At 39.1% G+C, this 14,599-nt stretch overlaps 1 protein-coding gene across 5 annotated transcripts in view; it reads right to left on the bottom strand.

The window, feature by feature from the left end:
* The window catches only part of LOC140200153 (spermatogenesis-associated protein 13-like), a 256,449-nt gene that overhangs the window by 141,956 nt on the left and 99,894 nt on the right, over positions 1 to 14,599 (bottom strand). For 3 of the 5 annotated variants that reach the window (XM_072263027.1, XM_072263025.1, XM_072263026.1), the window contains exon 2: positions 3,500 to 3,607. The exons of the other annotated variants lie outside the window; for them this stretch is intronic. In XM_072263027.1, coding sequence (XP_072119128.1) covers positions 3,500 to 3,541 — 42 coding nt within the window. In that variant the 5' untranslated portion in view covers positions 3,542 to 3,607. The remainder of the gene's footprint in view (positions 1 to 3,499; positions 3,608 to 14,599) is intronic. 5 annotated transcript variants of the gene reach the window in all.

Genomic DNA, 14,599 nt, shown 5'->3' with positions numbered 1-14,599 from the left:
AGCACAACATCGTGGGCTGAATGGCCTATCTGGTGCTGTACTATTCTGTGTTATATTCATCGGCTTCAGTTTTGGCCGATTATTTTTCTTCTTTCAAGGCATATCATTATGGGTCAAAAAATATAACAGGAATATATCTCGCTTTCTAGAACTTCAGTGTGTTTTTTTATTCTCTTTAGTAAATGTTACTCCTGCTGAAGTTGATTTGCAAATGCACTGCTCTCTGTGGAAATATGAGACAGTTATGTTGGTGCTGCTCAGCATTTCAAATCAAATTTATCATCAATGTCTTATATGAAATGAAATTTATTGTTTTCTAGCAGCCGTGCACAGCAAAGACATAAAAGAGAAAATTAACCTCAGTGCAGTGTGTGGTAACTTATATGTAGCTTGATAAATTTACTTAGAACTTTGAAAAATAAACTATATATTGCAAAATAAATAGTGCAAAAGAAAAGTATAACAAGGTAATGTACATTCAGAAATCTGAAGGCGAGAGGAAGAAGCTGTTTCTTAATCGTTATGTGGGGGTCTTCAGCTTCCTGTACCTCCTCCCTAGTGGAAGTAACAAGGACATGTCTCAGATGGTGAGGGTCCTTAGTGATAGATACCACGCTCTTAAGGCACTGTCTCTTGCAGATGTCTTCAGTTGTGGGGAGGGTTATGCCCATGATTGGGCTGGCTGAGTCTATAATCCCATACAGCCTTTTGCAATCTTATGCATTGGAAGCTCCATACCAAGCTGTCATGCAACTTGTCAGGAAGTACGCCACCGTATAGCTATAGAAATTTACAAGTCTTTACAAGTCACATAACAAAGCTCCTCAAAATCCAACTGATAGGCTTTCTTCATGATTGTGTCAATGTACTGGGCCCAGGAGAAATTCTCCAAGTTGCTGCTCACCCTTTCCACCACTGATTCTTCAAATTATCAGCCCATTAGTGAAAGGATGGCTTCATAGGAATACAACCCTTCCATAAGGTAAGAGGAGTCACCTGTACACAGAATGGAAAGGCTTGTCTATTCAGACAAGCATACTCCTCTTTGAGAGATGTAAGACTGAAACGCATTCTTCTGGCCATCTACCCATGACAACTATTAACTACTAATGCCACTAATACTTCGTATTTTATTCTTGCCATATTCTCAACTCTACCCAGATTCTGACACTCACCTACATGGTTAGTTTCGGCCTGTTGCGCCACTGTTTTTAAGGAGCAATTAATGTCCTCCATCTCTGTTCATCCTTGGCCAGCTTCTCTATTGTGCCCCAGGTGTGGTTCAGCGTCCTCATTTCTGCCTCTACAGTACGGCGCCAAGTTGTCTTTGGTCTCCCCTATTTCCTCCGCCCTTCAGGGGTCCAATGAAGTGCAGTCTTGATCATGGAGTTGGCTTCTCTTTTCTTCACATGCCCTATCCATCTCCAATGTTTCCTCATGATGATTGTGGTCATGTCCTCTTGGTGATACTAAAGGGGTAGGGCATGGTTGGAGATCCTTCTTGGCCAGAAAATACAGAGGATCTTCTGGAGCCTCAACGTAGAGTCCCCTCCATCCATCAAGACATAAGGCATTGACTTTCCCAGAACCAGCAGATTCACCTACCTGGCCAGAACCATTCAGCAGGATGGTGGGACCAAAGACTACATCCAGTGCAGACTCACCAAAGCTAGATCAATGAGAACCCCAAGGTGAAGTTGTACCAGAGCGGTGTTCTGTCCACACCCTTGTACATGTCAGAATACTGGTGCATGACAAGAATGACTTTGCCAAGCTGTAGTCAGTCACCTACATACTGGCCCATACAAATTGCTGCTAATTCCTACACTAATCCACCCATCTTGGATATGTTGATGGAAACAGCAGAATTCCTAGGAATCCACGTGGTCACAGTGAGAATGGATAAATTCTATGCTGACAGTACTAGAAATCAGGATTGAAATCATGTCTCCAGTACCACAAGGCTATTTGCTGCACCAACATGCTTCCTTTCTCCTTTACTACATCAAAATTCACGCCTGAACTGGGTGGTACCAAGATCTAATTTGATGATTCCTGTTGAACAATAATTATGTGAGTAATATTGCATTAAGCAAACAACGGTGCAATGATTCTTAGCTGAATTGTTGTAAATCTTTCTTTTGCTTCAATTTACTCATTCTATTCCATTTTCAAAACATTGAGTAAACTGCAGAATTTATTCTACAGTTGCTTCTTTGATTATTAGCATTCCTCCTCATTTCACTGGCTCTTTTCTACGTAGAAAACCGTAAGAATGCAAGATGAAATAATTCATTTGACAACATATTTCACCACACTGAATTTTTTACTGAGGGACGAAAATAAAAACAATTGTGCTGATTTTAAACTGGACAATTTAACAAAAAAAAAACACTTCTTGCAGTCAGAATGCTGCAACTATCACTCCAAAACACACCCTCCTAAAAGAGGCACATGGCCAGTGGTGTAGCGGCATCCACAGTGGACTTTGAGGCGAGTGGCCCTGGGTTTGAATCCAGCTGGCTTCTTGTACGCTTTCCATCCGTGCTGGGTGGTGTGTCCCGCTAGTAAACTTGCCTTGCGGAAAACAGACAAAACTGCTAAAGAAATGGCAAGGTTGCCACCTGTTGTTCCACACAGTGCAGAAAGGAACAAGAACAACAAAAAAGGCATAAACCTCAGTAACTCAAAACTCACTGCAAATGCTGGAAATCTGATATAAACTAAGTGCTGGAAATAGAGTGAGAAACAAATGAATTGTTGAGGTGGATAGCATGATAAAGATGTAAGGCAAGATATATGTGATATAAGAGGGATATATCATGGGGCGCCACAGTAGTGTAACGGTTAGCACGGCACTATTACAACTCAGGGCGTTCCAGAGTTCAGAGTTCAATTCCAACACCGTTCCGTAAGGAGTCTCTGTACTTCTTGCCCATGAAATGCGTAATCTCCAGGTGCTGCGGCTTCCTCCCGCAAGTCCAAAGACATAAATTTGCGCAGCTCTAAGGGCCTATGGACGGGCAGATGGATAAAGAAAGAATGACTGACAAAAGTGGAGACAAAGCCTAACCAAATTATGTGATAACAGCAATCCGTCCAATTCAGAAAGTATAAAGGGGCCATTTACAAGCAATAAACATCAGCCCACCCCCATCCCCTAAATGTAAATAAGAATTTCACGTTAATTAATTTAAAGCTTTATATTATAATGGACACAAACTCACAAAATAAAATTAAATACAGGAATAACAAACAGGTTGTTATGGCACCTTCATATGACAATTGGCAAAGTTCATGTATAAAAGTTTTGGACTTCTTCTACAACGATTTTCTTTCCTTAAGGTTCTTAGCAATGAAGTTGACATGCTTGTAGCTTTTGCACAATACTTATTGCAGACTGTCCAGTGACATATTCGTTTTCCCTTCTAAGCAGTATATCTGACTGTTATTAAATGACCACCTTTTCCCCGACCTTTGTATTATCATATACCATTACCTCCGTAGGGCCACAGGCAGAAGTTCCAAACTCTCTGGCCATTTTCCATCTACGATTTCTCAGTAAGCTCCGGCATCAATTTCCTCATAAAGTCCAAGAGCAGAGCACCTATGAGGGAAATCAGGGACTTTGTTCACTTATATTGAAAGAAACGAATATGAAGGAACAATGCAAGTATTTTCAATAATAATCTTTCAATAGGTTTTCAACTTTTATGATTGAGAACCATGAGTCATGTTCAAGAGCAATGATAGTCAAAAGCATTCTTTGCTCTCAGCATCTGACAAAATACTGAAGTTGGGGGGGGCTGGTCTGAGATGGTGGATGGGTAGATAGTACAGTCAATTTGCTGTTGGCAGGTAATTGTGGCCTTATGTCCTCTGAGCAATTCAATTTCTAATGTTACATAGTATGGGAAGTCATGACATAAATTCCACAAGCTATTATACTGCATGATATCAATCATCTAGCCAATCTATTTATTTAAAAAGTCTCAGGTACTTTGAATTAGGTTGAATAACTGAAAGAACCTTTTACTTTATTTTTTTTAAACCTGGGGATTGCTGGCAAGGCCAGTATTTATTGCACATCAATAAATGTCCCAAACAAGGTTGTGATTAGCCTCCTTAAACCACCGCTGTTATCCTGGTGAAGAATCTCCCACAAATGCTACTCATCGGGAGCTTCAGGATTTAAAGAGCATGGTGTGCAACCTCATAAGGAATCTGCGGGTGGTGGTGGCTCCATGTACCTGCTGCTCTTATTCTTCTTGCTGACAGGTTCAAGAACTACTACTGGAATAATTGTTACCCATCTGGGATTACCAGGCAGACAGAAAAACTGATTCAAGAAAATGCTCGAAGCCTCTTAAAAATGCAATGCCTCAATTGACCAACAAAGAGCATTTGATATAGTACTAAGGGCACACATTGGGAGCACACAAAACCTGTGTATTAATAGTGGAAGGAGAGCTCTATCTCTCAACTACTCACCTCCTCCTCAACTGTTTAAGAAGCATTAGTTCCCATACTAGCCTCATTGGTTTTGTTGCTTCTAAGCAAGCTACAGCAGAAGACAATAACTTTCAATCACAAGGTACTGCCTAATGACAAAAAGGGATGGTCTCTAACAGAAAGATGGAATGAAAGTTGATAACGTCCACATACTAGAAAGGGTAAGATTGCTTAAAGCAAGCAAATCACCCTGGTCTAGATGGGGTGTGTATTACATTCCTGGGGGAGGTATGATGGAAGATGCAGAAAGCTCTGCCATAATACTCCTTTGAGACACAAAAGGTGCAAAAGGATTATAAAGTGACAAGAAAAATATTAAAACATTTTCTGACATAAAAAGAGCCACCCATTTAATTTGGCTAATGGGAAGCAATCATGAAGGAAAACATTAAATAGTGTTTGGAACTGTTGGAATTCATGGAGGAGTCAGCAGGAATGTGGCAAAGGCAAACCACGTCTGAGAAACATGCTTGATTTTTTTAAATGTAAGTAATAGAACAGACTAATGAAGCAAATACAGAAAGATGCCAACAACCTGGATTTTCCAGAAAGAGTTTGATAAAGTCCCCACAAAAAGCCAATTGGCAAATGCGAGGTGCACAGAATTGAAGGTCAGTTACAGAATGGATGAGAAACAGGCATAAAAATAGAACTGACAAAGTGGCAAAAAACTTCATTTGATTTTCCGGCAAGAGGAGCTCGCCAAGGATGAGAATTGCAACCACTGATTTTTCTTCGATATGCTACAGTCTTCCGACATGAGTGTGAAGGAATAAAATTTCCATTATTTGCAGATGGTACAAAACTTTACAATTTGGCAAGAGTGATGGGAAGAGTGATAAATTGGACAATGAGCAGACCAGTAACATATCCCATGATGATATTTGAGTTAAAAACCTTTGCTTTACAAATGTCATATTTTAATTACTTAAAACTAAGTGTTGTTTTGCTTTTTTTATTATAAAACCTCAGGTTATTAACAATTTCAGCACTTGGAACGGAGTTGAATATGCTCCAAACAAAGAGCTACCTCCCAACTTACAAACTTTTGAACAGCAAGTTTTTTTTAACGGATGTAGCCCCTTTGTTAATCGTTACCAGAAATTCATTTTCATTTTGTATTTCGTTTTCTCTCCACTCCTGAATGCAGCTGGAAATGGGTATTATTCATTTGTAATATCCACAGGGTATATTAGGAAGTTTAGAGTTAGATACCAAGCTCTTTGGGCCACTATATATTCATTGACCATCAAGAATTCATTTTAGTCTCCTTGTATATTTGACCCACCTGGCTTAGCCACCAAGTACTTCAGTAGATAGTCAGGGAACTAAGAGAGTAATGAAAGAAGGGATCAGCAATTATATTATTGAATGGTAAAATAGGCAAGGAGGGGCCAAATGGACCAAACTTATTTATTTCTTATCTTCTTGTCTTCATTCAGAATAACAATGGCAGTAAAAGGAAAATTCAGGTGTTTTCCTTGGCACTCTTTAAAGTTAAGAAGAAGCCCAATGCATAAAGGTTTATAGCATTGCTGTAGTACGAGGCTGGATGGGCAGGAAAAAGACCTCTCTCACAGTTTTCATTGAGGATCAAAATCTCCCAACATATTCCTCCAGTATAAATTTGCCTCCTCAATCTTTTCCTCCACTTCTCATTCTAGCAATCTGTGCAGCATTCAGTGCTCCTCCTCCTCCTCATGAGCATCCCACCACAACCCCATCACCTCTTTTACTCACATCAAACCAGGAGAATAAATATTTAATTACTCCAACATATCAGATGAACTAATGGAGTAAACCCGCTAAAATGGCATTTAAATACAGGTTTCCCCCACCATCCGAAGGTAGAGCATTCCTATGAAATGGTTCGTAAGCCGGAATGTCGTAAAGCGAAGAAGCAATTACCATTAATATATATGGGAAAAATTCGTGAGTGTTTGCAGACCCAAAAATAACCTACCAAATCATGCCAAATGACACATAAAACCTAAAATAACAGTAACATATAGTAAAAGCAGGAATGATATGATTAATACACAGCCTATATAAAGTAGAAATGCTTTTCCACAATCATTGCTGCACTGTTCTGCGTAGCGAAAATCTCACGCAAGCGCCGTCCAGTAACCTTCAAGCTATGAAGCTACCATATCATACCAAATAACACGTAAAAATACACAGCCAATATAAAGTAGAAATATTGTATGTACAGTGTCGTATCACTTACCGGAATTGGGACAGCGCAGAGCACACTGATCGTGATGTGTTAGGCTAGGTCGTCGGAGCTTGGGGTGGTGCAGTGGCCTCCACCCTCTGGGCAGCGAACTGATACCGGTCCGCGAAGCATGCAGGGGTACAGTGGTAGCCGGGACGCAATCCGCAATCGCCTCTGATCTAGGCCGACATTTACGTGTCGGGCGGCACCTAATTAATTAGCTTGTTTATTTGGGTATTTTTTCTTAAAGATGTGCTGGGTGCCTCCCGGCTACCGCTGCATTCGCCGTGGAAATGTACCTGTCCGTGGCCCGGGGGTTGGGGTGGTGGGACACTGGGGTGTCATCTCATCGTCTGTTTCCATGAGGGTAGGCAGGTCATATTCTTCTATGTCTGCCTACCTCGATGTCGAAAGTCAAGGTTCGTTGTCTGCTGTGGCTGATGTGGAAGGCTTGCTTGACTGATTCGCCTCGTGTATTTTTAGATCATACAGTTCTTTGTAAGCACTCAAACCATCCTGCAAATATGCCCTAAACCAACGCACTCTTTCAAAATTAAACTCGTACTTTATCACTGCAGCGAAAATCTCACGCAGCTGCTTCACATTCAGTTCCTGGACTTCACCTTCGGTCCGATCACTACTGCATTCGGTTTTGATTGTTATCCTTTCCTCTTCCAATTGCATTAGCTCTTCATCTATCAGTTCTTGTTCATGGGATGCCAAAACCTCTTCAACATCATCTTCGTCAGCTTCCACAAGCCAAAGTCACTTTGTCCTTACTTCATTCACCACGATGAAACACTTAATTATGTCTAGTTTTACACTAAGTGCAACACCCTTACGAGCTCCTTCAGGCTTTTCCGATACCTTAGAACTCATCTTGCAAACGGATGCTCAAAATAAATTGACATAAAGCACAGATGCTCACAGCACGTGTTTAAGCAATGCCGGCGAGAATGCCGTTCCGAATCCCAGGGAGGAGCAGCTGCTCGGAGCGTGAGCTGATTTTTTTTTCACGTGCTGCTTTTTTCACACGTTGATTTTTTTCGTAACAGTGAAAACACCTTCTGTTAGCGAAAACAGGTAACCAATGTAAGTCTTTCATAACAGTGAGGTTTCATAAAGCAAACGTTCGAAAAGCAGGGGAAACCTGTATATTAGGACCTACTTTAATACATCATGGAAGTCTAGGTTTGAGAGGGGAAAAGGAGATATAAGCAAACCTTTACAACAGAGGAATTGTTTTCTCTGCTGCTTATTGCTTCATTCATTCCTAACGCCAGTTCAATATCAAGGCTTTGGCCAGTTCGTGAAGTTATTGCTTCTTATTACTGACTGATTTGGCAGGCCTATTAGTTGGCAAAAATGTGAATTCCCATTGTTTACATTGTGGTATATATACAACATGAAGGACAAAGTCAAATTTGACTTGGAGCTAGTTGAATAGTGTCACAACAACCCTGCACTCAAACATCAGCAAGACCAAGGAAATGATTGTGAACTTTGTAGTGTATTCAGTATTTCAGTAATATTTGAGTAATATTGTAAGTACATTGTTTGACTAAGAACTCCTGTTTAAATAATTAAGGGTTATATGTAAGAAATACATGAATGACGTACATCATTACGCCACATCACACCTGTTCGCCTCACTAAAGAAAAGTAAAAAGTAAATAGACATGTTTTTAAATGAACCTGAGATAACTACCTACCCTTGATGTGCAACATGCTTTTCTTTTTAGGAGAGACACTTGAGTTAAAAAGAATGCAGAAAACAGACAAAATTGACAAGCAACGGGTATGGCTTCATAAACACTGTGTACTGGGTGATAAGAATAACACTAATTTTTTTTTTAAAAGGCTGACTATATTTGAAAGATAGATGTGTTCAATTGTACAACAGATAACTGGATGATGTATACTGAATGAATTGAACAATATTTTGAAGCCAATGAAATAGCCAATGAAAAATGGGTATCAGTGTTGCTAAGTGTAATAGGTGGAAAAGAATACAATTTGCTTAGAAGTTTGCTCCAACCAAACCAGCAGAAATGAGCTTTGCTGAAATCATGAATGTAATGCAGGCACATATAGAACTTAAACCATTGTTGATTGCAGAACGATTCAGGCTACATATGAGGAATCAAAAGTAAGGGAAGTGAAGAAATTGTCCAAGCATTGTCAGATTAGTCATAGGCTTAATGACATACTAAGAAATTGTTTAATTTGTGGAATCTTACAAAAATACAATTCAGTTGCAGTTAGAAGTTAAAGTGAACGTGAACAAACTGATTGAATTGAAATGACTTTATTTCTTACATCCTTCACATACATGAGTAAAAATCTTAACCTTATGTCTCCATCTGATGCACAGTATTAGATTTAGCACGTCAGCCAGGTAACACCATATCTACTGTAAAGTATAGTGGAGGTAGCATCAAGCTATGGGGATGCGTTTCAGCTTCAAGGACTGGAAATCTGGTCAGGATTGATGGGAATATGAACGCTGCTAAATACAGAGAGATCCTGGACAAAAAGCTACTAGCCTCTGTGATAAAATTCAAACTGAGAAGGAAGTTTGTCTTTCAGTGGGACAATGATTCAAAGCACTCTGCCAGAGCAACCATGGAGTGGCTTCAAATGAAGAAAGTTGATAGCCTTGAGTGTCCCAGTCAGAGCCCTGACCTTGACCTGAATACCTCTGGCAAGACCTCAAGATTGCTGACCACCTCCACTACTCAACTAACCTGGCACAGCTTGAGCAATTTTACAAGAAGGAATAGGCAAATCTTACTCTATCACATTTGCAAAGCTAATAGAGACATAACCAAAAAAACTACTGGTTGTAATAGCTGCGAGGGATGATTCAACTAATTACTGAGCAAAAGAGAATGAATACTTTTGAACGGCTACACTTCAGTTTTTGAATTTTTAGTTTCTCATGTTTTACAATTTTCCCTTTTATTGGGGGGGGAAGGAGTATGTGATTCACGAATAAAAATCCTCAGTTAAATTGATCAAAATCCTTGGCTGTAACACTCATTTATGCAAAAGTGGTTTGGGGGCTGAACATCCTTTTACGGCGCTGTACATTACGGACATTTATGAGACTCTTAGGCACATGAATGAAAGAAAAATGGAATTCTATGTGGGAGGGAAGGATTAGATTGATCTTGGAGTAGTTTAAAAGGTTGGCATGACAACATGGGCCAAAGGGCTTGTACTGTATTGTTCAGTGTTCTATATACAGTGTAGGGTATCTTGACTGATTGTAACACAGCCTGGTATGAAAGCTCCAGTGTAAAGAATGGCAAGGGACTGCTGAGGCTTATAGATTCAGCTAGTTCTATTATGGACACAACCTTCCCCACCAGTGAGAACATCTTCAAGAGACAATTCCCCAATGATGTGGCATCCATAACTAAAGACCCTCACCATGCAGGACATGCTCTCTTCTTGGACCAGTATGGGGGCCCGCAGCCCCACACTCAACAATTCAAGGACACCTTCCTCCCTTCTGCCATCAGATTTTTCAATGGTCTATGAACACTATTTCATTATTCCTTTTTTTATTTCATGACTTAATGTATACATTTATTCATAGCAGTTTTACATCTTTGCAAACTGCTGCGGCAAATCTGATCATGCCATTATAAAAAGGACTGAGACTTTGGAGAGGATGTGGAAGAGTTTTCCCAGGATGCTGCCAGGATGAGAGGACATGTGCTATATAGGGAGAGGCTGGACAAACTTGGGTTGTTTTCTTTGGAACGGCAGTGACAAGGAGATTTGATAAAGGTTTATACAATTATGAGAGGCCTAGCTAGAACAGACCTTTCTCCCATGGTCAAAATGTCTAATGCCCAAGGACATGCATTTTAGGTGATGGAGGTAATTTTAAAAGGAGATGAATGGGACAAGGTTTTTTTTTGCTTAAACACAGCATATGGATGCCTGGAATGTACCACTGAGAGTGACAGTGGAGGCAAATATGATGCAAGCGTTCAAGAGGCTCTTAGATAGGCACATGAATGTGCCGGAACTGGAAAGATATGGACATTGTATAGACAGAAGGTATTAGTGTAGTTGAGTATTTGATTACCAATTTAGTTAGCTCGGCACAACATCATGAGCTGAAGGGCCTGACTCTGTGCTGTACTGTTCCATGTTCTAAAATAACAAATTTCATATCATTTAAGTGAGTGATAATTAAATGGATTCTGATCTAGAGTCTCATGAACAGCAAGAACCAAGTACAAAAGACACAAAATGCTGGAGGAACTCAGCAGGTCAGGTAGCATCTAAGAAAAGAATAATCAGTTGATGTTTCCGGCCAAGATGAACCAGGTACAGTAGGATAAGGTAAAACAAGGAAGATTCTGCCAAATGCTAAGAGTCCAATACTGTAAAAAGACAGGAAGTACAATGAGAAATTAAAGAAATTTTGAGAAGCATAAAAGCAACATGAAAGGCCATCAATTAGAACTTTTCACAAATGGTGCTCAGTACCATAAGTATTTTTTACATGTTACTTTAACAGAAAAGTGGTGTTATTGTAGTGGGATTGCATTAAACTCTATTGGGCCAAATCCGGAGAACACTTGGTCATCATAATACAGGACAATCTGATGACTTTAGACAAGGTTGACAGAAAATTTTCACTAATGTTGCCAAGAGTGTACAATCTTAACTCTGAAGAAGGACTACATAGAGAGTGCTTAACTCTAAACAAGGCATAGGTGAGATTTAATAGAGCTAGATATAATTATGAGGTGAACAGAATGAATATGAAAGGCTAATCGCCTTAGCACAAAGGACAATTTACGAAATATTTTATGTTATACTGTCTCTGCAAATTTCCATTTTTACTGAAGCTGTAGCTAATACATGTAATGGTTTTGGTAAGAAACCCTTAGAGAATAGAGGAAAAAAGGTGAAAAATGTAAATAATGAATCAGCATTGAAGTACTTTTTGATCTTGTTACCCTTGAAGAGGGTAATGAGGGCACCACATCATTAAAAATCTTAGGGTGAGGATATTCTACAGTTACTATTCTCATCAAGCAAATTTAGCATAGTCTTCCCTAAACTGTCATTCAGCATGATATGACCTACAATAAAGCACAAAACTCCTTCATAATTCCTTTAAATGCAGACAAATTTTAATACTTTTAATGAACAGAGCACTTTAAATGCTCCCCCTTCCACCCCCCCCACCATTTCATTGGCTTTTGTTACAATCAGATCATTTTTTTAAATCTATCTGCAAGTACCATCCGATATAAAAAGAAGCATTTGTTCTTTTATTTCAAAAAGTGATGATGGCAAAGGGAACCTGTCTAGCCAGAAACTAAGTTGTAAAGATGGTTGACAATTAGAAAACCAAAAATAACTTCAGATGCTGGAAATCTGCAATGAAGATAGAATGCTAGAACACTCAAAGGGTCAGGTAGATCCTGCCTGAACTTGAGTATTTGCAGCATTTGCATTTTTATTTTAGGAAATTTCACATTCAAGTTTAATGACATCTGACTGTACATACATACAATCAAATGAAATTACATTTCTCCGCATCATAGTGCACCCATAATACATATATCACGCACAGCACATTAAACAAAATATTGCCACAAATAAGCTAATAAAATATCATTCAAAATGCAGGTAGTGCACAGCACAGGTAGTCAGTAAACAGTACAGTAAACAATAAACTGCTCATTGTCCTAGTGACGAGACCTTGGAGGTGGCAGGGAATTCATTAGACTTGCAACTTCAGTGAAGGTTACATAAAAGCCAAGGAAAGGACATGTAATGTAACAAAAGTGAGTGGGAAGTTGGTTGATTGGGAAGCTTTCAAAATCCAACAAAAGGCAAATAAAAAAGCTGTAAGGGAAAAGATGAAATATGATTGCAAACTAGCCAATAATATAAAGCAGAATACCCAAAGTTTTTTCAGTTATATAGAGAATAAAAGGGAGGTGACAGTCAAAGTCAGTCTGATTTCTGTACAGGGAAATCTTGCCTGACAAATCTGTTTGAACTCTTCAAGGAAGTAACGAGCAGGGTAGACAAAGGAGAGGCAGTGGATGTCATTTAATTGGATTTTCAGCAGCCATTTGACAAGGTGACACATGGGGCTGCTTAACAAGATAAAATCCTATGGTGCTACAGGAAAGATACTGGCATGGATAGAGGAATGGCTAACAGGCAGAAGGCAGTGAGTGGGAATAAAGGAGGCTTTTTTGGTTGGCTGCCAGTGACTGGTGGTGCTCCTCAGGGTCAGTAATGGACCACTACTTTTCACATTGCTTGTCAATGATTTGGATAATGAAATTGATGGCTTTGTGTCAAAGTTTGCAGATGATGCAAAGATAAGAGAAGGGGTAGCTAGTGCTGAGGAAGCAATGTAATTACAACAGGACTTAGACAAATTAGAAGAATGGACAAAAAAAGTAGCAGATGGAATAGAGTGTTGAGAAATGTATGATAATGCACTTTACTAAAAGGAACAATAGGGTCCCCTTCTGATTCTTGGGTAAATGGATTTGGTTGGTGGATTGATGTCTTTTTTTTTAATGGAAGCTTGTATGGCATATAGCTCCGGGTTTGTGCTCCAAATGTTTTTTTTTGTTTTATTTGTTAAGGTTTTTTTTGTTTTAGTTAGTAGTCTTCTTCCTTCTTCCTTTTTTCCAAAAAAAGTAGCTTTAACATTTTGTTTTTTCTTATTATTATTGATATCCTGTTTAACTTGGTTGATAGTTTAACTCTAATTGTACATATTGATATGTTGACTTGATTACATCAATGTATTTCTTTTGTTGTTGATTTTCAATAATAATTAATAAAAAGATTTTTTTTTAAAAAGGAACAATAGTGCAGACTATTATTTAAATGGGAAGAAGGTTCTAACACCAAAGGTGGACAGGGACTTAACAGCCCTCCTGCAAGACACCTAAATTGTTAATTTAAGGTTGAGTCTGTGGTAAAGAAGACAAATGCAATGTTGGCATTTATTTCAAGGGGAAGAATAGAACATAAATGCAAGGAGATACTGACACTAGTCAGGCTGCTCTTGGAGTATTGTCAACAGTTTTGGGCCCCATATCTCAGAGCTTGGGATGTTACTACCACTCTGACTGAGTTGGATTTTTCCATCAGGAAGCCCAAGATCCAGTTACAGAAAGAAGTGTTGAACCCCAAAGAGGACAGCTTATCCATCAGCCTCTGAGGGACAATCATGTTAAATGCTGAGCTGACATCAGTAAGCAATACTCTGGCGCATGAGGCATTGTTTTCTAGGTGGGACAAGATGGAATACAGGGTAGAGGCTACGGCATCATCAGTGGACTGGTTTGAGCAGTAGGCAAAGTGGAAAGGGTCCAATGTAGCTGGAAGGAAAATTCTAGATTTTATATTAATCATTACCAGGATTTTTGATAACTCTTGGCTGTTGTTCTTGAGAAAAAGATTGTACAAATTCCTATTAATGAGTACGTTCCAGTATCCTCAGATGAAACAACACATTAAGGGCAGACTTGAGTGTAACTTTGCTTAGCATAAGTAGATTATCAATCCAATTGAAACTCACAGGAACAAATTACTGCCCTGAGCTCAATAAACTGCATTCCAAAAATATTTTCTTCATGAGAAAGTAACACTTTATAAACTAGAGCAAATATCTTAAGCAAATAACTTTGCATTATGAGTAACAGACAGCTCAAGCCTCTTAATTTTATATAAAAACACTGTCATGAGCTGCAGTATAGAGTACAAGCCAAAGAGGAACAAATTATCCATTTACAACTGAACCATTATTAATCATTTATCATACGCTAGTCTTTGCTGTATTCTATTACCTTATTCCTTCGGAAG

Source organism: Mobula birostris, chromosome 7 (assembly GCF_030028105.1).
Source record: "Mobula birostris isolate sMobBir1 chromosome 7, sMobBir1.hap1, whole genome shotgun sequence".
Taxonomy (NCBI): domain Eukaryota; kingdom Metazoa; phylum Chordata; class Chondrichthyes; order Myliobatiformes; family Myliobatidae; genus Mobula; species Mobula birostris.
This window is presented reverse-complemented; position numbering and strand designations above follow the sequence as displayed.